Source organism: Pichia membranifaciens (assembly GCF_001661235.1).
Source record: "Pichia membranifaciens NRRL Y-2026 unplaced genomic scaffold PICMEscaffold_1, whole genome shotgun sequence".
Taxonomy (NCBI): Eukaryota; Fungi; Ascomycota; class Pichiomycetes; order Pichiales; family Pichiaceae; genus Pichia; species Pichia membranifaciens.
Window position 1 is genome coordinate 2,278,606 of NW_017566982.1, and position 24,400 is coordinate 2,303,005.

At 45.4% G+C, this 24,400-nt stretch overlaps 11 protein-coding genes and 1 non-coding gene across 12 annotated transcripts; 7 read left to right on the plus strand and 5 right to left on the minus strand.

Annotated features, from left to right (window-relative positions):
- Positions 1-764: 764 nt before the first annotated feature.
- PICMEDRAFT_14854 (hypothetical protein) lies at positions 765-6,144 on the plus strand. The gene has a single exon (XM_019160566.1). It carries the CDS (start codon positions 947-949, stop codon positions 6,017-6,019), a length of 5,073 nt encoding a protein of 1,690 aa, XP_019020497.1. The 5' UTR covers positions 765-946; the 3' UTR covers positions 6,020-6,144.
- Positions 6,079-7,752, minus strand: PICMEDRAFT_57435 (hypothetical protein; the record flags this gene model as incomplete). Its single annotated transcript, XM_019163237.1, has 1 exon — positions 6,079-7,752. The coding sequence occupies one exon, from the start codon at positions 7,750-7,752 to the stop codon at positions 6,079-6,081; it is 1,674 nt and encodes a 557-aa protein (XP_019020498.1).
- A 1,047-nt stretch (positions 7,753-8,799) lies between these two features.
- PICMEDRAFT_t17 lies at positions 8,800-8,873 on the plus strand. The gene has a single exon. It is a non-coding gene; the product is annotated as a tRNA-Val (tRNA).
- Positions 8,874-9,043: 170 nt separating this feature from the next.
- On the plus strand, positions 9,044-10,481 carry PICMEDRAFT_14856 (hypothetical protein). Its single transcript, XM_019160567.1, has one exon. The coding sequence runs from the start codon at positions 9,085-9,087 to the stop codon at positions 10,393-10,395; it is 1,311 nt and encodes a 436-aa protein (XP_019020499.1). The 5' UTR covers positions 9,044-9,084; the 3' UTR covers positions 10,396-10,481.
- Positions 10,482-10,691: 210 nt separating this feature from the next.
- PICMEDRAFT_9862 (hypothetical protein) lies at positions 10,692-11,276 on the plus strand (the record flags this gene model as incomplete). Its single annotated transcript, XM_019165136.1, has 1 exon — positions 10,692-11,276. The coding sequence occupies one exon, from the start codon at positions 10,692-10,694 to the stop codon at positions 11,274-11,276; it is 585 nt and encodes a 194-aa protein (XP_019020500.1).
- A 107-nt stretch (positions 11,277-11,383) lies between these two features.
- PICMEDRAFT_70936 (hypothetical protein) lies at positions 11,384-12,040 on the minus strand (the record flags this gene model as incomplete). Its single annotated transcript, XM_019163774.1, has 1 exon — positions 11,384-12,040. One exon carries the CDS (start codon positions 12,038-12,040, stop codon positions 11,384-11,386), a length of 657 nt encoding a protein of 218 aa, XP_019020501.1.
- A 436-nt stretch (positions 12,041-12,476) lies between these two features.
- Positions 12,477-15,374, minus strand: PICMEDRAFT_28489 (hypothetical protein; the record flags this gene model as incomplete). Its single annotated transcript, XM_019162544.1, has 2 exons — positions 12,477-12,997; positions 13,055-15,374. 2 exons carry the CDS (start codon positions 15,372-15,374, stop codon positions 12,477-12,479), a joined length of 2,841 nt encoding a protein of 946 aa, XP_019020502.1.
- A 615-nt stretch (positions 15,375-15,989) lies between these two features.
- Positions 15,990-16,581, minus strand: PICMEDRAFT_14858 (hypothetical protein). The gene has a single exon (XM_019160568.1). It carries the CDS (start codon positions 16,303-16,305, stop codon positions 16,078-16,080), a length of 228 nt encoding a protein of 75 aa, XP_019020503.1. The 5' UTR covers positions 16,306-16,581; the 3' UTR covers positions 15,990-16,077.
- Positions 16,131-16,861, minus strand: PICMEDRAFT_100845 (hypothetical protein). The gene has a single exon (XM_019159625.1). It carries the CDS (start codon positions 16,793-16,795, stop codon positions 16,400-16,402), a length of 396 nt encoding a protein of 131 aa, XP_019020504.1. The 5' UTR covers positions 16,796-16,861; the 3' UTR covers positions 16,131-16,399.
- Positions 16,862-16,961: 100 nt separating this feature from the next.
- Positions 16,962-17,696, plus strand: PICMEDRAFT_70938 (hypothetical protein; the record flags this gene model as incomplete). The annotated part of the gene is made up of 1 exon (XM_019163775.1): positions 16,962-17,696. The coding sequence occupies one exon, from the start codon at positions 16,962-16,964 to the stop codon at positions 17,694-17,696; it is 735 nt and encodes a 244-aa protein (XP_019020505.1).
- Positions 17,697-18,163: 467 nt separating this feature from the next.
- Positions 18,164-19,550, plus strand: PICMEDRAFT_57440 (hypothetical protein; the record flags this gene model as incomplete). The annotated part of the gene is made up of 3 exons (XM_019163238.1): positions 18,164-18,246; positions 18,367-19,383; positions 19,484-19,550. The coding sequence occupies 3 exons, from the start codon at positions 18,164-18,166 to the stop codon at positions 19,548-19,550; spliced, it is 1,167 nt and encodes a 388-aa protein (XP_019020506.1).
- Positions 19,551-23,294: 3,744 nt separating this feature from the next.
- PICMEDRAFT_70940 (hypothetical protein) lies at positions 23,295-24,152 on the plus strand (the record flags this gene model as incomplete). The annotated part of the gene is made up of 1 exon (XM_019163776.1): positions 23,295-24,152. The coding sequence occupies one exon, from the start codon at positions 23,295-23,297 to the stop codon at positions 24,150-24,152; it is 858 nt and encodes a 285-aa protein (XP_019020507.1).
- Positions 24,153-24,400: the final 248 nt, after the last annotated feature.

A 24,400-nucleotide genomic window follows, 5' to 3' on the forward strand; every position in this document is an offset into this window, starting at 1 on the left:
TGCAAGGATCGATTCTTTGATAGCAAGACAGTCAGCAGCACGAATCATTCAACTGGAGAAGTGCAGACGGAAAACATAGCAAGTGCAGTCGACTCTGTACTAGAAGATGTTTAAAATTGAAGATTTCAACCCGATCTTTAAAACACCTTCGGGCTTACTGCCGCCAAACGGAGGCAATACTAGCAATGCTGGGGTGGGAGGCGGTGGAAACCTTGGCGGGGGGAACAACGGTGTTTCGGCGTCTGGAATGGCGAATCTCCCGTTGACCCCCTCTTTTTTCAACGGCTCGGCGCAGTACAATAATTACTCACAGGCGCCGCCTCAGTCTCAGGTGCCTAACGAAAGGCTGTTGACATACACCAACTACTATAAATTCTGCTGTTTGAAAAACGTCAACTGCTATTTCTATCAGTTCAATCCGCCCGGCAACGGGACAGCAGGCCCGAACATGAATGCGGCAGGCTCGACCTACGAGATCGTGAAGTACGAGCAATTGATCAAACAAAAGTTGGCGAGCGACTATCAAATCAATGACATTATAACCTGGATCGCAAAAAAGGAGCTTTGTCTCTTTCAATTGCAGGTGGAAGACCCGAGCGACAGCTTTGACTCATACGTTGGCTTTAACCAGTTGAAAGATGCTATGAGCAATATTATCAGCGAAAACAGCCTTTCGCTGAAGTTGATCTCTGCCTCGGCGTTCGATGCTGACAAGATCTTTGGAAACTCCGGCCCAAAAAATCATACGGCACAGAACCAGCTACAAAAAAAATCGCTTAACGTCGTGTATTTGAGTTTTCTCAGGGCAGTCCACAAATACATTGTTCAGCGGCTGACAAAATCACACTCCTTATTTGAGACCTTGAATCAATCATTATCTATCGATATTATTCCTTACAGTGGTCACTTACTATCTTCTTCAATGATACAAAAGGCTATAGTCACTATGCCGAACAATTCTGACTTTGCAACCGCCTTGAAAAAGAAGAAAGTCTTGAAGAAATTGGTCCCGTACTCAATTCTCAAAATAAGCCCTTCCTTGAATCAAAAAAATGAATTGATCATAAACATGACAAGCTTGAAAAAATCATTTTACAGATTGACAGACTTCATCACAGTAACTTGTAACGGATCTATCAAAACCCTGGACGAAAAATCCAAGTTCGCCCTTTACATTGCCCCATCAGGGATACGATGTTTGATTGCAGAAAGCTCGTATTCTGATTCAATCACAGATGAGCCACCTGAAAACTACGAGAAACTTTTCAACATCTTGAAGACATTCAATGATATTGATTTATCCCATAACTCTTCACCAATCAACGATAAAAGACTGTGGATTAAAATACATCCAATTGGATTTTCTTCCAATAACACGGCCCCTGTGATTGCCAATTATCTAGCAAACACATCATCGACAAGCAAGAAGTTCATTTATTGGCCTTTAGAACTCTGCTTTATTCAGTTTTCATCTGATTCTGTCCCTGGGGCATCAGCAAACGATGATTTTGAACTTGACACGTTCACAATTAAAGATCCTTTTCAGGTAATTGATGAATTTGTTGACATTCTGGAGGATATAGAAAAAACAAAAGTCACTGAAGAGCACAAGGGGTCTGAACAGGAGGTTGATAACGGAAATGGTGATCAACAAGATGGAGAGACCTCTACTTTGATGTCAGCTTCCAAACAAATCGATCCCAACTTTGAAAGACCAGACAATAGATCAGAATTGTTTCCTGTAAGCTTTGATTTCAAGCCAGAGTTAGATAGTTTGGACCAGCAACTAAAACCATTGAAGAGTATGAACGATAGTGGTATCGATAACATAAACGACTTGATGAGGGTGAATGACGGTTTTGACGATCTATTCAAGGGAAAAGGTGATGATGATATGGGTTTGATGGATCCTTCCCAACAAAGGGACGAACACGACTTTCAGAAAGAACTGAGGAATGTGTTTCGAAATGACGAAACAATTACCGGCGTTATTAGCGTTAATAAAGGAGATCAAGACTCCATTTCTCCAGAGAAAAAGGTCAATCCAACTTTTGAAGAAGACTGGGGCGATCTTTTCGGCGACTCTGCTGAAGATGATGAGAACGATGACAATGACAGCGAACAGAAGAATATTGATAGGGAGGTAGATCAAGAACTAGCTGAGCTAGAAAATTTAGAAGATCTTAATTACAATGGAGATATTATTACCTTCCCAACAAAAAACGAGACAGAACACATAGATCTCCTTGACGATCTGGCTGAGCGGAATAATACAAAACCCCAAGTTGATGAAACTTCTCCTCACAATTTTGAAGACATGAGGGAAGACGATCAAGAGGGCGTATCTTCAATGAAGAACGAGCAACCGACATTTTTTCCCATAAGAAAAGCCTCGACAATGTCACCACATGACCCAGCAGGCCAACTACTTGCCCCTCCTAGAATACTGGATACATCTCCTCTATATCAAGATCCCGGTGCTCCCTCCCCTATCCCATTTCAAATTTTTGCCCCTCCTGTCTATTCCAGCGAAGATTCTTCTCCATTACCAACTGAGGAAAAAACTGTATTGAAACCTTTCTCTTCTTTGACTCCCAAAGAAAAAAAGAAGTCTGTTTTTTCCCCCCTTAATTTCAATCCATTGATTGAAAAGGATATTGATAGCAAGTATAGCAATGGCGGTAAGTTTTTTGTCAAAAAGAGTAGCAGTGTGAGCGGGTTTCCCGCTTCTGATCCGTTAGACCCAAAATATATAGATTCATTTTCTGATGGCTCTAAGAATTTGATGCATCCTACAGCAAAATCCACCACTCCAGTTCTTGAGGGTACATTCAACCATATTTCGAGTTTGACTACTCCGTCTTTTCTAGTGCGTGGGCCTGGGAAAAATACAGATGGTATGGTGCTGGCAGCTGACGATCTTATCTCAGACAGTGATGATGAAATGTCAGAGGTAGCTGATGATAGTAAAGATGAAATAATGCTGTATGATATTGGTGGTCTTTCGCAAGTGGATGGAGAAGTTGTTAATACAGGAATTATGGATAATGAAAACGAGAAACCTGATGACATGGATGATGAGAATGAACAAGATGAGAAAAATTCCTCTGATCTCTCGGCAGATGTAGGATTTGTCGGGCAAAAGGGAGCTATTGGATTTGGTATTGCTACTCCTGGCGCAGATGGAAATTCATCCAAAAGAAGAAAACTTGAGACAATTTTTGATAACATTAACGACGATGATGACTTCGATTTCGATTTTGATGACGACTACAATGATGACAAGGACTATACTGGAGATGACGACGATATTGACGCTTTACATATGGATGAAACTAAGCGCCCTACTAGCTCTGATCCAGAAGTGTCAAATGATGCAAGGCTGGATACTGAAGCAAGCAGGGAAAGGGGTATCAATGATGTTAGCGGCATAGAAATTCCTAATTCTTGGTTTTATGTTTTACGTCCCATTGCGCCGATTCAAATACCTTTCAACTTTCTACAGTCTGTCAAGCTTACAGTTGAAGCATCAAAAATATTATTGCTACTTCCAATTTTGCAAGAATACGTTTTGTTTTCCCAGAAGTATATGAATAACCAAATGCTTAACATGGTAGTGCAAAGTAGAGAATGTCCCTCCGTCCTCGATAGTGATGTGGAGTACCTTCTTTACAAAATTTTTCCTGGAATCTGTAAAGTGAATTGTTATGAGCTGATAGATTCAGACAAAGAGTCGAAACAAATAAAACCTTTTGAGTGTCTTTTTGGGCAGAATTTAAATCGAGAAAGAAAATCTATTACATCTCGAAATAAACCTGATACAGAACTCAAAATTTTTGATGAAAATAATTACGAGTCATCACCAATGCTCAATGTTCCTTTCCCAGATAGTCAACAAAACCATAATGTACCTCAATACATGGAGGACTTTAACGAAGAATTTCAAAAAATTGACTTGACTGAAACCATTTCAACGGATAATCTGTTTAGAATCAATCCCACCGTGCTAAGCTTCAAAAGGTTGAGCCAGGATGTAATAATCAACAAAATAGGTATCAACTTCTGGAAAATGCTAAACTTAGAGCCTCCTCTTAGTACCAAGGACTTTGGTATTTTATTTGTTATTCCTAAAGCTAATATCGATTTCAGAAACCGGGCAGAGCATTTTTTAGAGGGAATTATTAGCTATTACAAAGGATGTAAGTTGGGAGAAATACGAAAGTTGATCGTTTCTGGCCTTATTGAAGTTCCATATGATACGGGAAATGAAGCGCATTATTGGGATTATGTTCAAACGCAGTTACTTTCAATAGTTGAGGAATTACAAAATCAGTTGACTTTGGACGAAAGGGGAAAGGTATTATTAATGTTTGTCGATCCCTTTCAAGATTTGAACTCTTTAATCAGGATGGCAGATGTGACACAAACATTTGAAAATTCTCTTGTCGAAAAGCACGTCAGTGATGGGGAGACATCTAAGAAAAAAAAGAAAAGAAAGAATAAAGCAATCGCAAGATTGCCTATTACGCTTTTTTATAAAGCATTTTCGGTGGCATCATTTTACCAGAGGGATGATGGACAATTCGTTATTTTTACAGAAAAGGACTATTTTAATCTCGTGTTAGAGCTTTACAACAACTGCCCTAACGATGGATCACAAATGATTCTTAAAGATCGAAGCAGTATGTTTGTTATTGAAAAAGATATTCAGAAGACTGTCAAGTTCATGCTAACAAGAAAGCCAGTATCAAAGTTGATTGAAAATGAAACATTTTTGCATTTATGTTACGAAAGATCTGTTGATAAAAAATGGTGCGTTGCGAGCTGGATCAGTCAGTGTGGTAAGTTGAATTATACAAAATCTTGGTACATTGATGACATGGTAGAGGGAAGTCAAAACTTTGAAAAGGTAGCAGATGATATTATGGAAATTACCATGGACTATGTCTCTCACATCTCTGGGAAATGTTTTGTCATCTTGACTAGGTTAAACAATATTATACCAGATGATGAATTAGCCGAGTGGAAAAGGTTATCAATGAAAAATAATGACCTGATTCTTGTTGTTATGACAGCAGAAATAGAATCATCAACGCTAATTTTGTCAAATAACCCAGGGCATGTTTTGAGCCCTAAAAAGAAAGAAGAAACGTCGAAAGATCTGAACTACACAGTTGCTTCAACAAACTCGCAATCGCAAACGCCAGGAAATATGCTACTGAATTCGAACAACTATGCTCATCAACTAGCTGGGAGTACGAGATTTGAGAGTCCAGATGTTTCAATGTATACTCCTTCATATGATGCAGCGTTGTCGCCAATGGATATAAGCACACATCAAGTTCAGGTGCCCATACAAACATTACAACCTCTCCTCGAAGACAATCCAGTTCAGGACGCCTTATCACAAAATCCTATTCTGATTGACATCTCAGATGAATGCTACGGTTTGATTTTGCAAGTATCTCAGCCTCTTGCAAACCAACCTCGTGTACCTTTAAAAACAGGTTTTTTAATTAATACCGGTGAGGGGGCGACTAAGAATAGAGTTTTAGAAATAAACCTACTAAGTTGTCAATCTGGAATAAGTATAACTAAATTTTTGAAAACCTTGTTGGTCCAATATCGGAACTTGAGCTCAATGGCGCCATATTTTGGTGTAAGCGGGATTTTAAGGCATTGTGGTAATGTCGATTGCGATGAGAGTGGCGAGGAGGAGGATGACGAGGATGCAGGAACTGGTTGGGAAGATGAGAACTTAAATTCGTCATCTGCTTTGGGTATAAGTGGCAGCGGGCAAAACTTTGGTAACGATAGGGTAGAAAGAAAAAAAGAAAGGCATTACATCCAGCAGCAATATCTCCAGTTTCATAGAATGCAACAAAGACAAAAAAGACAACGTGCTAAAGAACGTGAGAGAGAACTATCAGAAAGCGATTCTCACTACAATGTCATTCCTGTACATATGTTGGCAGTGAGGAAAATGCTTGACTTTCTTGTCAATATTCAAGTAGAATGACTCTGGTTTTGAGTGTTATACCTATATACCTTCTTTTCTAAGTAAATACGTAAATATCATCAGTTTGAATATATCCTTCTTGCTAATTCTCCTAGGAATATATTCGTACTACCAACAGTGAAAGAAATTTCATCTAGTATTTGCATTTCGCCATCCTCTAGCTTAATAGACTGCAAAAGTACTTTTAGCTGATACCTAGCAAGAATATAGCATTTCTCCAGAATTTCATTGGACGAATTTAGTGAAGAAAAATCTTCTCCCCCTTTTACTAGCTTAGCCTTCAATGCTTGATCTGAGTTGCTTTGTGCTGATTTAAACAAAATTTTTAGCTGTCCAAAGTAGGCCTTATAATCCCTCAAACAAACCTCAGGTGTAATGCTCCAACTTCTTGAAATAAGACGCATCACATGAAATGACACGATGAAAAAAAAATCATTATCAACAAGCTTAGTATCTAGTGTGAAATAGCTATCCGAAAAAAAGGCCAATAACTCCCTTGGGTTGAGTCGAAATGATTTTCTAGCAACCTTGCCGCAAATTTTTGATTTTACTGTACCATCGATAGGAAGGTATGATAGATATTTCCAACATATTCGTAGTAACCTGGAACGAGTAGGAAGTGAATCCAAGCCTATCCCTGAGCCTTGGAATTTATACTCGAACATTGGTGGGTTATTGGAAAAATTATATTTCTGACTTAGCGTCAAATCTAATGGAATTATGGATGAAATGCTGCACGATGACCGTGATTTTGTAAAAACGTAGTCACAAAATGTAAGTAAGGAATCAAGAATCTGATCTTGTTCCATCTCAGAAAAATCAGTACATCCGGATATATTTATTAGGTTCAACACAAGTAAAGAATTTGTAATATCAGCGCTTTTCTTTAACTCTAGTTCCATAAATCGAAGTATTATGTTTAAAAATTCACGCCAACGAACCCATGTTTCCGTGTAGCTTTCATACGAATCAACTCTTTCAATTTCGGTTAGTTTGCTGACAGTACTAAAAGCAAATATGAAGTAATTCCATAGATTCCTTTCGACCTCGGGTAAATATTTGATGCCAAAGAAGGTATCTGCATTGTTGAATTTATCTGATGTTGTTGAGATTTCAAAAAGAGACTGCATTTTGTCATTTCGCAATTCATGCTCCAGGGTATTCATGTTTTCTTCCATTGAATAGTCAAGCAAAGAATCATCTAAAGACAGAACTTGGGGTGTATTGTTAAGAATGTTTTTCTTTCTTTTAGAGCGTCTCGAATCTATTGGAGGTTTGAGGAATGAAAACAAAGTCACAAGCTTTCGATATAAGTTTAGGACCTCTTCATCATAAATCCTTTGTTGATCAGCATCATTGAATATTGAAGGGTTTTCAAAAATGTCAAACATCTGATTCAAATATTCAATACAAGGTACTGACAAATTAAGTAGGCCGTTTGAAGATTTTTCCTCTATATGGTTCAACTGTGTCCCGGATAGGATCATCAAAAGAATCTCATTAGATGGGTAGTCGATACGAGGTAAATTAATTCTTAGTGTAATCTTTAAATGTTGAATTAGCTCTGGGAAACTGTTGTACCGATATATTTTTGCATGAACCGTATCTAAGGAAGAATGATATTTGAGACAGTCATTGTGTAAGTAAGAAGAAGTGGACCCAGTATCAAGAGAAGAAGAACTGTCGTGTGTCTCGGGAAAAGTCGGTGACGATGGTAACAGTCCCGTAGTCATTTTCTACTGCGGAAAACAAAACTAACTGGTTAATTATTTGACTCCATGTATGAATCAGAGTCTGTTTCAAATCATCGTGGTCTCAGGCATCCTGCATCAGAGTAATATTTGTTAGGCACGCTTGAGAAAGATCTTTCCCAATCGGGAAAGCATGGAGCACTTATCGACATTTTTAATGTAGGTTAACTTTCTCATGCCAGAGGATTTGCCTCACTTGACCTCCGCAATATAAATGTGGGATATTTGGGCAGTAAAGTCACTTGAACCTGTTCCTTTACTGGTCCTAGTCGTACATCACTTTGAGCCAGTGTAATGTTTTTATGCTGAAGAAAATATGCCAGAATTTGTTATTGTGTGTCTCTGATATAAGCACTCAAAAACAGAAGAGGATCTTCTCTGTGCGTTATGTCACAAATTGCAAAAGTGTACTGGCTCGGTTGACTTGAGAGCTTGGTACGGTGAAAGAAAAATAGCAAATCGGATCATCTTGTTGCCAGACTCCTCAGTAAACTAGAACTAATCAGCTACGATTGAAACTTGGTGGATCATCGTATGATATTATCAAGCTGTCATAAATAAAGGAGCCGATAAATATAATTATTGGCTTTAGAGCTCTGTATCAGGGTGGGACATCTCTCTGCTAAATAGTATGCAGCATCCTTTTTCTGACAGATTGAAATTACTCGTAATTGGTGGCATCCCAACCAATTTTAACTTTGCACTTCAAAGAGATTTATCACACACTAATCAAAAATACTGAGGAAGTACAAAAGAATATCAGCGGTTATTGATGGGAGTATACCAGACCGGCTAAGTGTAGTTGAGTGGGGTTGATAAGTTTTCTGTTCCAGTATCTAATGGTGGACTACCAGCAATTTCATACAATATTGTTTGAATTCTGTGAAAATGCTAGCTAAATCACTTTTAAACGGTGTTACTGTGAACAGTTTGTGACACACGGTTACTCATAAGCCTTTTATCATCAGCTTCTAATATTTCAGCTAAATATGCTACAAGGACTAGTAGTGCCCTCCAAAAAATGTAATTGGTCGGATGGTCTAGTTGGTTATGGCATATGCTTAACACGCATAACGTCCCCAGTTCGATCCTGGGTTCGATCAATACATTATTATTTTTTAGTTTTTATTTATTATTTATTTCAAATCCACTTGGTTTTCATTGCGCGGTTGTTTTAAATTTCAGTTGTTTATCGTGCTCAGATGACTTTACAACATACTGTCTCTAACTCCTATTTTTGAGCTATTGTGACAAGACATATTTTTAAGACTTTATTCGGCCAACGGAGTGAGAGTAAAAGACTTTCATAGAGAAATGAATGCGGTACAACAATCATTCAACTCATTGCTGCAAGCATATATGTCGCAGCCGCCCCAAATGGACCAGGCGATCGACAAGCGCCGTATAGAGGTATTGCTTCAAATAAACACCGTGCTCTTATACAAGTGCGTCGCATTGCAACAGTATGTTCTGAATCAGCAGAATCTGACATCTCCAAATTACAATGAAAAAAAGGAGCTGTATCATAACTATTTGAAAAGAATCCATTATAATTTGACATGTTTGGCATCTATAAATGACATTTACTCGAGCACCTCGAATAATAAAAGGAACTACACATTGCCACAGATGGTGTATCCACCGCCTGAATGTTTGGAGTTATTTGATCATTATAAATTGTTGAACCAGCTCTATCCAGAGGCGATGCCATTTTTTCAAAAAAAGATGGCACTGGCTAGACAACAGCAGATGCTGCAATCGCAAAATCAAAAAGCACAGAATTCAAACCAGAGATTCAGTCCTGCCTTTCAGCAGCAGAACCAAAATGTATCTTCCCCCCATCCACAAAACCAAGCCCGGGCGAAGCAGACTTCTCAGGCCGAACAATTTTCTCCCGCTGCAGCAGGCACCAAGATGAATATAAACAATGCTGCAGAATGGAGTAACAATCGTCAGAAAGAACTGCTAAAAAGACAACAGCTATATCAAGAATTTCTTCAGCAGCAGCAGCAGCAGCAGCAGCAGCAGCCATCACAGCAATCTCCCCGGCTGCAACAGCAACCACCACAACAGCAACAACAACAACAATTGAGTAACACTGCCACTCCTAATTTTACAAGTTCAGCACAATCACCGCATGTAAATCTTTCAAATGGGTTTGGCAATAACCTGAATATGGGGACCTCAACAAACACACCGGAATTCAACTTTCAGCAGCAAAATGCATTCAACGCAGACGACTTCTCATTACAGCTTCAGAATGGTTCTAGAAAACTTGGGTCTCAGAGTCAAGGTCAAGCTTCAACCCCTCAAGTAGCTTCTCAAATGACGCCACATGGAATATTACAACAGGGACAACGAGGTTCTGATAGCCAATCTGTAACACCTTCTCAAAATCGATCTCAGGACCAGCAGAACTTCATGTCGATTTTAAGCCCTGAGCAAATCCTTGCCCGAGCTGCAAGCACACAAAGCCAACAACCTTTACAGCAACCTTTACAGCAACCTTTACAGCAACAGCAACAAGTACATCAGCACCAGCAGGCACGATTTCAACATGATGCCAATGCCACTGCTGACCAAAATCAGGCCGCCAACCTAGGAGGGTTCATGGGCTCGTGGTGACTCTTTTATCCTGCACTAAAGAGTTATCACCTTTATTTATAATATGTACAGTTATTGCAAACTATTTTTTAGTATTCGTTCAAGATGTAAATTTAATTATTTCATTCATTATCGAGTTTCTAATCGTAGCCAGGGCTAGAAGCATGAAAAAAATATCGGGTAGAAAATTAAACTCGCCTAGAAAAGGTCCGAGGAAAACCACCCGTATCAGCCATCCAATCTCATCACCGAACTGAGACTTTTGCTGCTCAGTATCATAGAAACATACAGTGGTACAAGTACCAGAAACGAACACTATGAGAAGAAAAAGGTCAGGACTTGAAGGAACGGCATTTGAACCCCCATTCTACACTCCGATTATCGGATCTCACGCATACAAAATTCCAGAAGATGCCGAGACTGAGTTACTCGAGATCTATACCAAGCTAACAGAGGAAAAGCCTGACATCGAGGTCGCCGACCTGCAATTAATACTGGAAACTGAGTTTCAGATACCGGCAGAACTTGTTCCTAGCATGCAGGAATTGACTTCTTGGGCTATAGAAGGAACAGACGTGGTGGATTTCGAAAAATGGTTGTACAATGGGTACTTTTGGCTTTTGTTTAGTAAATACATTGAAGACATCGACATGCTTTGGCAAGATGTGTGGACCGCGTTGGATTCTGTGTCTGCAAAGAAGGGAGAGGAGAAATTTCAGAGGGACAAAGGCGCTTTGAGGAGCCGAAAGTTATATCTGTCGGATGTTAAAAAGCTAATCGAAGTGGGGAAGTTGGATGCCAGTGCCGTCGGTATGCTGCAAACGGCCGGAAACGGCAAGGTGTATATAGGCTACGTTGATTTCTTCGTCTTGTTGGGTCGACTCGGAGTATTTAAAACATAGCTTCCCTCTACTTCAACAGATACATGTGGTTATAAATATTCAAGAAGTAAATGTAGGGTGTATAAAACAACAGACAGTGGAGAGAATAGGAGAAAGAAGAAGAAAATCTAAAGAATATGCTTAGATCTGAAGTAGTTTCTCAGATAGTGAACTTGGTAAACACCAACGCCCACCAACATCAGGGTACCTGCGACGAAGAAGTTCTTGACTCTACGGTTGGTACTCTCGTTGGTGTCTCTCAAACGCTCTTCTCTTTTAACCAAATACTCCAACTCGGTGATAACCTCTCCAAGCATCTCGTCAACCTTTCTCAACTGGACCTCAGAGGGCTTCAATTTCTCGGCACTCTGGATGGCGTTCCAGTCTCTGGCGTTGGCACCGGCCTCGACTTCCAACTCAATTTCTCTCGAAAGTTGACGTCCATGGTGGTTGTAGCCTGGCTGCAAGCGGTTTGTAAAACATATGTCAAAGCTAGAGGTTTCGTGGGCACTGAATGCAACCTTGATCGTGCCTGCAATGTCATCCTTACGACGGTATTCATCGCCGTCTGCATTTGTAATACGCATGGACAAGACCTGGCCGTCACCAACCTGTCCGGTACTGGTGGCTGTGACAACAACAAGCTGACCATCGGAAACAAACTCTCTAACACACTGTGGTTCGGCATTGTGTGGCTGAGCAGCAAGCTCAAAACGAAGAGCTTCGGCACCCTGAAATAGGGCCAAAAATCCGACTATTATTGTCGATAGACATAGATACTTCATGGCTGCAATGTCTCTGTTTCTGTCTTTCTCAGTGCCTCAGTGAGATCTCACGTATTGAGCAGTACTATGGGGAAGAAAACGGCAGTGCTTGTGTAGCGCCAGAGTCTTCGTGTCCGTCAGGATCATTCTCCAGGCAGCGGAAGGCCAACACGTCAACACAGCTGGAAAATCTATCGACACCAAAACGCAAAAACATCACCACTTCTCTTCGTGGGGCGCGCGAAGGCGGATCCACATACGACGCTGGCCGCCTCGGGCAGACACGGGAGCCTTGTAATGATGGTGCTTGATAAGCAGTGCAGAGGGATGAATTTGAATATGGAAATATACATAGGGATATACACAAATACAGTTTCTGACAGTCTGTCTGTTCGTTCGTTCGTTCATTTGTCCGTTCGGGCGTTCTTTTTTTTTTTCTTTTTGATGTCTCCGCTCTTCATTCATGCTGCTCCTTCTTCACGACAGAAGGGGTTGGAGCATCCCAGTCTCCAACCGTAGGCGTAACACCCCAGTCGACGCCGTTCTTTGTAGCACTCGAATCACCACCCCAGACACTTCGGTCACCAGCTCCGTACTCGGTTCTCCCACCGTCTCCGCCCCAGACACTCCTACTTCCACTTCCGCTTCCATTGGAGCTCCAGGATGGAGTCTTGTTCCCACCATACGATGGGGTCTTGCCGCCGCCGTTTGAGCTCCAAGAGGGGGTTTTCCCTCCACCATTCGAATTCCACGACGGGGTTTTCCCTCCGCCGTTAGAGCCCCACGATGGGGTTTTGTCTCCACCGTTCCCGTTCGAGCTCCACGATGGTGTCTTGCCTCCCCCATTGGCGCCCCACGATGGGGTTCTCCCTCCACCGTTAGAGCTCCACGATGGTGTCTTCCCACCGCTGGACCAACTTGGGGTCTTGTCACCCATAGGCTGGGGCTGGCTACCGGAATTATTAAAGCTGTTGAAAGCTCCGTACGAAGGCATTCCGTAGGATCCACCTGCAGAGTTGTAACTTAGAGGAGCACCACCAGCTCTTGGCGTGCTCTGCGGTCTTCTATTGAAGCCGGCATTTCTGCCCCTGTAATTCTCCAAAAACTGTTCGTGAGGAACATAGCTTCCTGGTCTAAGTTCAAAAAGAAGGTCAGACTTGTTGATTGGAATAATCTTGGCAGGGTTGTGCATTTCTACCCTTGCAACATCACCGTTCGCGTCTTTAATGATACCTTTCTTACCTTTATAAGGCCCCTTCCTGACACTGACATGCTGGTTTATCGTCATGTCTCGACCACCAAACCGGGCTTGATTTGCTAAGAAGGTGCTTGGAGGGGCCGGCATTCTATTTGGATTCATCTTGTTCAAGTCAGGCACCTTGAATGAAGAAACAATCGAACCCTTGTTGGCGATTGTTTGGACGGAGTTTGAGTCGGTGACAAACACACCGGTGTTTTCATAAACTGTTTTCGAATGGAGAAACAAGAATGATTTGTATATGTGCATGATATTACCCTGCCTCTTCTCACCGATAGTCTCTCGGACAACGTCTCCGACCTTGATTTCAAGACCGTTTCTATCAGTGGTTTTCTCCGTCATTCTGTTGAAGTCCAAGGCGGACACTATACTTTTCGGTTCCAAGTTCAAAACACGACCATCAGTGCATAGAATTGTGAAAACCTCCTTCTCCACTTTGATGATCATACCGATCTTGTGCGAGTTCAAGTTGACCATTTGGTGCAATTCGAATCTACCAATTTTGGAAGAAGTAGTTGAAGAATCCACCGACGTGACCAAATAGTTGGGGAAAACCATGATATCTTTTTTCGTCTGGTCAGAAACCAAAGTAACTTGGTTGTTCTTGACATTAACGATTAAACCACTTTCATCTTTGTGGACACCATGGATAACGGTGACGTGATCGCCGGGCAAGAAGACTTTTCTCAAGGAAGAAGTTGGAACCTCGACAATTGTGTTGTTGACATCACTTTCGATCTCATTACCTTCCAGCAAGACTCTTGCTACAGTGGCTTCTGCAATGGATAGAATCTTACCCTTCATCTTGGATTGTTCCCCGCTGATGATTTCGACTCTGTCATTTGGTTGAAAGGAGATGGCTTTTTCGTCGGCGTTTTTCAAAGTGGCGGCAACAGATTGCAAATCTATTCCGTCGGAATCCTTCATCGAATCAAACAAAGTCAACTCGTGCAAGGTTGGCTTGACATTCTGGGTCTCCAACTGGTTGAACTTGATGTCCTTGTAAAGAAAACCACCAATGTATTCTTCGTTTCTGTAAATGAAGTAGTTTCTGTCTCTCTTGGCGGTAGTTAGATGCTCGGCATCGTACTGTTGCGCTTCGATGTCAGAGAATAACCTCTGAGGAGGTCTAAATTTAGAGTTGAAATTCACGGGCCTTCTTCTTCCCGTGGAAGGATCGATGATGGAATTGTTTGACCTACCGTAATCTAATCTTGGAACAAGCTTGACCCTCACTTCCAAGTCATTTTCGGCAAGGTTGTCGACGATACCGAGGTCTCCCTTATACTTGCCGATCTTGACACGGACATAGGAGCCTGGCTTGAGCCGGCTCTCCTGCGAGGAGCCTGGTCTCAACAAGTCTGGGTACTCTTCGATCGGAACCAAGACTTTACCGACGTTGTTGTAGATGCCGGGCAAGCTGGACAAGATGTGGTTGACGGCGTCCATTCTTACTGCCTCAATGTAGATATAGCCTGTGAAGCTGTCTCTTTGGAAAACGGAGTACACCTCTTGGGTCCCCTTCATGTTGGCCATTCTGGCGGAAATCTGCTTGACCAACTCCTTCTCCTTGCCGTTTCTGACACGGACCCCCCAGATTAGCGGGTCCTCAACCGAAGGTAGGAGCAAGCGCTGAGAGATGTTCTGGGTGGAACCCATGTATCTTGCGGAGGCGGAACGGCCGTACCTGGCCTTGAACTGGTCGGCCAAGGCCTGTGCGTCTTGCTCGTCGAGCTTTTCTCTGGTTCTGTCCAACTTTCTGTGGGACCGGGACGCCTCTGTCTCGCCGGGCTCCATATTCTGGTCGTCGGCCAAGAACTCCTGCCGGAGGATCTCGTCGTCTTCGTCCTCATCTTCGTCTTCGTCCTCGTCGACCTCGGCCTCGACATCCAAGAACTGGTTGCCCGACTTCTTCTTCTTTCTCCTCCGGGAGACCTCATCCTCGTCCTCCTCGTCATCTTCGTCTTCATCTTCTTCGTCGTCGTCGTCGTCGTCGTCGCCGACGTCGTCGCCTTCGAGGCTTCCTTCACCAGGCCTGTCTTCGTCTGCTCCTTCGTTCTCGACGGCCCGCTTGGGGTCTGTGTCTGCGGCTGCCATGGCGGCGTCGACCTGGGCGTCTTCGTCGTCGTCGTCACCGTCGTCGCCGTCCTGCTCCTCCTGCTTGACGTCCTCGAGCTCGTGCTCCTCGCTGTCGCTGCCGCTGGCAGCGTTGTCTGCGTCGCCGGAGTCTAGCACGCCGTCGTCGACCGTGTCCTCGGCCTTGACCATGTCGTCTGCACGACTCATGTCGCTGTCACTCATGCTCGGGAGAAACGGGGAGGTGTTATCTCGTTACTTGCTGCTTGTCTGTTGGCGCCGGAGAGGGGTGTTGTCGAGCGGTGTCTCTCAAGGATGGCCACTGTGCTGTAGTGTGTGCGTTCCGGGTCTCTTTTCTAGAGAAGGGGTACCTGGCGACAGAGCTATCGGAGAGGATGCAAAGCGGCTCGATGGCATGGAGGCGTTCTACAGGGCGTCCATGGCTTCTGCAGCAGGAACAGAGCCCCGTGGAGAAGGGCCAATTTTCACACCTGGTCAAGATGCTCATAGAGCCGCCGTGTGGGAGAGGAGATCCGGAGGCTGGCCAACACACCTTCCTCCCCTCTGCTGCTGCCCTTCATTGCGCACGAGGGCAAATTTTGCACCACCGCGCCGCCCCGGCCGGGTAACCCGCGTCGCCACCGGGCCACCCATTTCTACTCATGTCATGTATTCATGTCTTGACCTATATACAGCACGCTATCTACCTCTATCTACCTACACATCACTTCTTCTTCCACAGGAACGCGCCTCTCGAGAAGTCCAGCGCCTTTGGCTGCTCGCCCTTGCGCTTCTTGCTCTCCACAAACAGCACGTGTCTCTGCACCACCGGGTCGTATCTCACCTGCGTGATCTCCCGGGCTGTTCTTGGAACCAGCAGCGTTCTTCTGTACCCGGTCTTTGCCGTCGACACGAGCTGCACAATCGTCGTTCTAGCCTTTGCCTTAGCCATCTTGGTTCTCGCTGCCCTGCTCTTCTCTGTTCTGCTCTGCTCTGCTCCGGCCCTGCTCCTGCCCACCTGTTCTGATGCTGTTCCTCTACCCTGTTCAGCTCTCTTTTTTTTCACCCCGACGGGGCCCGCACCCCGCCTGCTCGCCCACTCGCCTCCACCGCGCTGACGTAAGAACGCGCTGACGTAAGAATGTGCTGACGTAAGAACGCGGTCCCACCCCGTTTACGTCAGCGTCCGCTTCTTTTCCGCTTCTTTTCCGCTTCTCTTCCCCCCCCCCTTCTCTTCTTTTGCTCTCCCCCTTTTCTCTCCCCGCACACTCACTGTCTGTGCCGCTCCCCGCAACGGTTTTCTTCCGCCGCCAGGACAATGGCCCCGCGGGGCAGCTGCGCAGACCCCCGCGGGGCCCAGCCCGCCCGAACGGGCCTGGCCCCGCCAGCAGGAATCGGCTGATATGGGGCCCGGGCCAGAAGCAGGACGGGGACCACCCCATGCCCAAAGAAGGGCGCTGGGGGCGTGACAGGCCACAGGTGGTGGCGCACGTATATAAGCCCAGAGCCCCAGCCGGAGGTGGTAGTACAGGACGTAGTAGACCAGTGTGCTAGCAGAGGGGTGGATCAGCGCCCTTTCTGTTGCCACGCCCCAGCCTCACACCCAGGATGGATTTCTACATTGTGAAGCCGAACTTACAGATCGCCGACTGCGAGGACTGTCCGTCGGACTCCACGTTGCTCTCGAAGAAGTCGGCGTACCTGTCGCTCCAGAAACAGTGTCGCAAGCTTTCGCAGATGAACGGCGGCGACGCAGCGGTGCCTGCGTGGTGCCGGTGCAAGAGCCCCGGGGAGCCGCGGTCGCCGTCGCCGGCGGACAACGACAAGGGCGGCAGGGATGCCGGCGGTGGCCAGGGCCAGGGCCAGGGCCACGGAAACCCGGTCGCCAGCTTGCCGCTACAGTCGATCACGTTGGCTCCGCAGGACTACTCGAAGCTCGAGCCCCGCCCGGACGCGCTGTCGCTCGCCCGGCTGGACTTGCCCAACAACATCTCGTCCCTCGACGGCAAGTGGCTTGCGTTGAAGTACCTCCAGCTCAACTCGGACGCGGCCTTGGTGCGATATAAGTACTTGAAGTCGTACGCCAAGATCACGCGCCTCCTCAAGAAGTACTTCAGCAAGCCGCAGGTGTCCGAGTACGAGGACTACTCCGACAGCGAGGGCTTCAGGCAGATCAACGACGAGATGGCCAAGTTCAAGGCGTTTGAAAACGTCCTCACCCTCCTAGTGGAGTTGAAGAAGCAGTTCCACCAGCGCTTCTCCCACTTCGACGCCGCCTGCGCCACGCCAGCCGACCCCGACGAGGCCCCCGCCTGCTCCAAAACGCCCTCCTCGTCCCGCTAGCCGCTATATAGTCTACCCGTTTACCATACCCCTTCCGAGCCACGAATACCCCACCCTGTATAACACCTACTGCGGCCCTAGCCCTTCACGCTTTCGATCCTCAACTCCCCACGTCTTGACGTTTCGCAGAGCCGCCGCGACCGCCGGTCCTCATTTTTCGCGTGGCGCCCTCCCGTGGACGGGAGCGAAAAACAGGCCAGAGCGATTGTTTGTTTGTTTACACTTCTTTGTTTGGTGTGGACATCCTTCGAACAGATCTGCGTCCGTCTTTGAGCTCCGCTGCCCCCCGCCATCTGTTTCTTTGTCTCGACCAAGTCTTTCCCGCTTTCCCGACACGCGTGCTGCAGCCTGCTGCCCCCTTCACCCCCAGATAGCAGTCTTTGATAGAGAAAGAAAAGCAGACCCCTTCCCGAAGAAGAAAAGCAAAGCAAGGGTAGAGCTAGTCAACAGAGGCGTCGAAACACAGCATGTCCCATATCTCCGACAAAGAAAACAGACAGCCGTACCACCCGTCGTTTGCGGCAAAGGCCGCAAAGGCGGCAGTGACACGGTCCGTCACCCCAACGCCAAACCAGATAGATAAAGTCGTCGAGTCCGTCGCCAACGCCACAAAACGATTGTCCCAGCACTCAAATCAGTCGTCCTCGAGCAAGCGCAAAGTCGAAAACAGGGTTGGCCCATGGAGGTTGGGTAGGACCTTGGGTAAGGGCTCCACGGGCCGCGTCAGGTTGGCCAAACATACCACCACGGGTCAGCTGGCCGCCATCAAGATCGTTCCGAAAAACATCATCGACTTCGACGGCTCCAACTCCGCCTCGAACAATAACCAGCGGAAAAAGAAGAGAAAGCAAAAGGTCGATGAAAACGGCCTCCCTTACGGAATTGAACGGGAAATCATCATCATGAAGTTGATATCCCATCCAAACATCATGGCCTTGTATGACGTGTGGGAGAACAAAAACGAACTCTACTTGGTTTTAGAATACGTCGAAGGAGGTGAGTTGTTCGATTTCTTGATCAGCAACGGACGTCTGGGCGAGCAGGATGCAGTCAAGTATTTCAGAATGATCATCAATGGTGTCTCTTATTGTCACAAGTTCAACATCTGTCATAGAGATTTAAAGCCTGAAAATATCTTGCTCGATAAAAATGGTAAGATAAAGATTGCAGATTTTGGAATGGCAGCATTGGAAACCCAGCAGAAGTTATTAGAAACTTCATGTGGCTCCCCACATTATGCATCTCCTGAAATCGTTGCAGGTAAAACCTACCATGGCTCCCCCAGTGATGTCTGGTCCTGTGGTGTCATTCTCTTTGCACTCTTGACAGGACATTTACCTTTTGATGATCCCAACATTAGACAGCTCCTACTGAAGGTCCAGACGGGTAAATTCCACATGCCCTCGAACTTATCCGATGAGGCCAAGGACCTCATCTGGTCGATGCTGAGAGTAAATCCTAATGAGAGGATAAGTATAGATAAAATCTCCCAGCACCCTTTGATGCTCAGGTATCCTGACAACGCAGTTGATGAAGTCGAGGACAAGTTGGATCACTTGGACATCTCCAAGCCGGTGAGCAATTTTGACCCTGACATCTTGAACAATTTGCAAACTCTTTGGCATGGCATATCACAATCTCAGATCGTTTTGAAACTGCAAAACAAGGAGAAAAACTCAGAAAAGATGTTTTACTATCTATTGAAAAACTATAAGCTGACACATGCGAATGGCATGGAGCCTCCTAACTTGCAGAAATCAATTTCAAGGAAAACTTTAAGCTCGCAGACATCAATACCAAGATCTGGTAGTACCATTATCACCACAATCCAGGATGAAAATGGAAAAGTTTTGAAGTCTGAAAAGCAAGAGCTGAAACCAACCAGATCGCCCCCGAAGGTGAAAAATAGAAATCAATTAAATAACCCAATTGTTGCATCAACCTCGTTTAACAAATCGGTTTCTTTCCAAAAGCTCAGGCGTGACACTTCTGCATCCACTTTATCCATCGTCAATATGAAAAGAAATCTAAGTATTCGTCCAGACTCTAGCATGACTAACCTTTTTGGTGCGAAAAATGTTATCCTTGAGACAGAAGACACAGTTGATGGCAAGACCACAGATACCAACACCAAAAGTAATAGCAATAACAAGCAAACCAATAAGACTGTGAACATTTCTTCAATCATCGATAATTCAGATATTTCCAGTTCAAGAGCCGTTACTGTTAACCCTAAGGACTTGCCAGAATTACCCGACCTTCAAGATTATAAATACTTGATGAAAACTATATTTGCAGATACTGATTCGAATGCTCTCAATAAGGGCGTTAGCAAAAAAACTCATTCTTCATCGGCAGCTTCGAAACGGAAAGACGAGGCTCCCAAGTCAAGAGTTGACAATGATATGGTTTTACTCAATTTTGAAGATGCAACTTTTTCGAGCGAAGATCCTAAGAGTGATACGAGCTTTACCAACACTTCTTACTATACATCAAATCTAGACCCTAAGGCTAATCTTTTTGTCCCGCAATCTGATACCCAATATAGTAAATTAGAGCTGCTGAAAAAGGAGCTGAATGGGAACAACTCTTCGGTTCAGAGAAAATTTTCTAGTATGAAATCAATCAAATCATCTTCGACCCGAAAGTTGAATACTTTTTTACAGGATGAATACAAAAATGTGAAGATTGATGACTACAACTCCAAACATAAAAATATGTCATCTGTGACCTATTCTCATAAACCAGAAAAATCTGTTGATTCCAAATTTATTCCTCACGAAGATACCACATATAGTTTACATTCAGCTGTTGAGATAAGGATGATGACTCCCACTGAGGAAGACTTGAGACAAATGGGTGACGGGAAAGTTTTTGAGGATGCCGATGAATCATTTTTGGATAAAAGCCTCATTTCGGATTCCGCAATGAAAAATAACATCACTGTTCATAGGAACATTGTGCCCAATGTTGATAAGGGATTAGAACTCAGAACATCGTTAATCAGCACTTCCACTAACGATGACATGTCACAGCAACTTAACGAGAGAAAGCTCAAGTGGAGAAGTTCGGAGTTGATAAAGAATAGTCCGGTCCATGAAATGTCGAAGGAGGAGATTGCGAACTCGGTGTTTGATGATGCTGATGAATTACCCCAACCTCGTATCTTGGATAACGGAGCAGACGATAGCTTTGACAGCGAGATAAGTGGTTCTTTATACACCACGCTGGAAGAGCAAGTGCCAAAAAGCACCATCACAAGTAGCCAATCAAGGTCAACACGTCCGTTTTCTCAACTGAAATCGGGTGTCCGGATGTCGATGACTCCCACCAACGAGCACACCGCTCCTCCTTCGCTATTCAATCCAGCAAGAAACTCCACCCCCTCTTTACCTGTGAACGAGCCTGGTAGGACAGTCCACCTATCACCGATTGATGCTGTTTCTCGTGAAGGAGCCCTTTCGAAGGACCAGCATCATGCCTACCGCAAATACGCTTCACAAAATACAACCAAGCCAATACCGCCTCGAAAGATGGAGATTCCAACGGAAGCCAGCACTAAAAACAACGCAAATTCTACGTTTACTCCAGTTGACAGAGCCACGGGGACAAACCGTCCGAACTGGTTAAAGAAGTTTTTCTCTGCCTTCAGCAAAAAAGCCTCTGGCAGTTCATCGTCATCATCGACGGCGAAGACCAACACCAGCAAGTCCCCATTTTCCCAACAGCCGAGCGCTAGGAAATCGATCAAGTTCTCATTCAAGTTCAACAAATCTAAATATACCCCCAAGTATACCCCGAAGAACAACATTTTCTTCTCCGAGCATTGGCTGGAGAGCGATATAATCACGAGAGAGACTTTGATTGAGGCGATCAAGGCAGATGCCAGAACGAAGTTGCTGACGTTTACAAACGCACAAGACACCTCCAACGGTTGCAACTACACCATCGAGGTGGAAAACCTCAGGACAACCATCCGGGTCGAGGTTGTGGATAAGGTCGGAACAGAGTACGGCTTTGGTGGCTGCTACATGAAGTTTGTCAAGCTCAAGGGGACGAAGGCCTCGTTCGACTATTGGTGCGGCGTGGTGAGAGACCTTGTTGCAGATCTGGAAAAGAAGGCCGAGACTGCTGAAAAAGCGAGTGAGTCCTGAGTCCTAATTTCACCCTACCTTCCCATCTTCAGCCTTCCATGTAGCTTTTTTCATTCTGTATCTATTTACGCTCATAGTTTGTACAATTACAACACGATTACATTCATTCTTACCCCGACCGCGGCATGCAAACCCCTAGGCAAAACCCCCCACGCAGCGTGCCGCCCCAGCCCAGGCACAAGCGGGCCCTCTCGGCAGAAAACATCCCCATCAAGCCCGCTCGGGCGTCTTTGTTCTTATCTCTTTTCCTTTGTTTTTTCCGTTCTTTTTCTGCTCACGCCCCGCGGGTCGCCCGTTTAGGCCGACGGGAGAACGAACTTGGAAAAGAAAAACCGTTGAACCGTCGCAGCAAATGTGGGCGGGCCCATCTTCTAGGGCGAGACACATCTGGGTCCGACGGGCCATCGGGAGGCGCTAACTCACCGTGCTGGCAGGAGAGGCATCCGGTAACCGCCAGGGCGTGGCTGGACGGCGCCGAGACCAGAGGCGTTGTGTCACGCCGGGCATCCTATGACAGCTGCAAACGTTAGGCGTTCCACCGTGGCGTTGTTGTAGACTTGCTGGCATGTTGGCGTTTTGGCATGTGCTCCTTACCTGCACCCCGTAAATGTGGCACAGTAGAGTTGCACTCGCTAACCCACCGCTACGCCGACAAAGCTTCAGAACGTGGCGCCCACAGATTCGCCCTCCCGCTTCCAGACGCTTCGCCCCGTAGATGCTAGGGGCTGGGGTCCAGGGGAGAAGGGCGGTCCATGCGTTGCGGCTAAGGCGTGTTTAGGAGCTAGACCGTGGTGCAGACAAATATGTGCTGCAGAGAGGACGGTCTGCGGCTCTGCGGCGGGGGGTGTGAATGCAAGTGAGCTGCATGGACGCTCTTTTCTTTTTTTTCTTGCCTATCCGGGAAGGTTATATATATAGCTGGCGGCGTTTCCCTTTTTTCCTGGGTTGCGTCCACAGCGTCAACGGTTTCCACCGTTGCTTCCCTGCTTTCTGCCGCTGCCGCCCTGGCTGTTCTTTTGCTCCTCACCGACCCCGGCTGTCTATAGCGCAAGAAGAGCAATTGCTCCAGAGCCTCCCTGTTCACCACTCACCTCATCCACGGAGACGCCTCCCCGATCCATTCCCCGTTTGTTTTTTCTATCTTTGCAAACCGCTCGGTGATATAGAAAGGTACAGAAAATTGAAGTAGCCACGCCTTCGAAGAGCTAAATTTGCTAAATTTGTGCCACACCGAAAGCATTTTTTTTGGGACTGGTAGACATATTCCGACTCTACTTCAACTAATCTGCCCCGCTTGTTCGGTGCTTCCCCATCCAGTTTTCCCGATAGCTCCATTTCAAGGCGCCATCTGCCGCAAGCCTAGTGTCGTGCCATAAAGTTTAGACCACGCAAAATACACAGTAGCGAGCTCATTTCTCGCGTTAACTAGACCCCGAATCCAAATATGTCCAATCCAGTGATCAGAGTGGTCGTCGCAGGAGACTTGGGAACCGGAAAATCCAGCTTGGTGAATTTCTTTGTTCGAAGCGTCAGTTCCGCAGAGTTCGATCCGACGATCGAAGAAACATACACAAAGCGCATTTCGATTGATGGAGTCTACTACAACCTGGAGATAGTCGACACCGTCGACAACGAGTTCCGTGACAACGAGCAACGACAGTGTCTTTACGTCCAATCCGATGCTATCATCCTCACATACGCCATTGACGACGAAGTCACTTTCACCAATCTACTTCTCAGATACTCAAACCTCCCCATTAATGAAGAAGATGGGAGCAGGAAACTCACTTACATCGATGGGCGAATCAAGTCCTTTCCGCCGATCATTCTTGTCGGAACGAAACGAGACTTGGAGAGCTCGAGACAAGTTGCATACCAATCGGGACGAAAGTTTGCCGAACAGCTGCAATTACAGAACTTTATAGAGTGCAGTTCCTTTGCCAACATCAACGTTGACGACTTGTTCATCTCGGCCTCCAAGTTGGGGCTTGAGCACCAGCAGTCGGATAAGGACCTCACTCATATTTACGCTGCCGACGAGGAAAGCCGAAACTCGGACTTGAGACAAATAAGCAGCACCGGGTCTACCACTTCGAGGATAAGCAGAGACAACACTCACAAGCAGCTGAAACTTCCCGAAAACTTCTCATCCATCCAGGAGCAAGAGTCGCCATTACCCATTTTGCCAGAGGTTGCAAAAACTTCTGCCAGACCATCCCGAAACAACACCCAGCAACGTGCTACAGCTGCTAGAGGAGTAGAAAGCATGAAACCTCAAGACGGATGCTGTGCCATAATGTGAAATGATGCATTATTTGCTCAGCTCTCTTCAATTCTTCTCACGCTTGTGGCAAATTGTCATCGATTTTAGCACACAGATACTCAAATAAATTCGTAGCATTTTTTCCCGCATTTATATATAACTATCAGATAGAAAGACGTTTTTGTCTGAAGTTAAAGCTTCCTCGGCAAACCTGCTCTTTGGCTTCATAATTTACACTTTAAATGATAGTGCCCAGCGTTATTTATCGACAGCAATTAATCGATTCT

Excerpts from the sequence above, each read along its gene's own strand:
- PICMEDRAFT_14854 (XM_019160566.1), top strand. The coding sequence starts at position 947 with ATGCCGAACAATTCTGACTTTGCAACCGCCTTGAAAAAGAAGAAAGTC.
- PICMEDRAFT_14856 (XM_019160567.1), top strand. The coding sequence starts at position 9,085 with ATGAATGCGGTACAACAATCATTCAACTCATTGCTGCAAGCATATATG.
- PICMEDRAFT_14858 (XM_019160568.1), bottom strand. The coding sequence starts at position 16,305 with ATGGCTAAGGCAAAGGCTAGAACGACGATTGTGCAGCTCGTGTCGACG.
- PICMEDRAFT_100845 (XM_019159625.1), bottom strand. The coding sequence starts at position 16,795 with ATGGGGTGGTCCCCGTCCTGCTTCTGGCCCGGGCCCCATATCAGCCGA.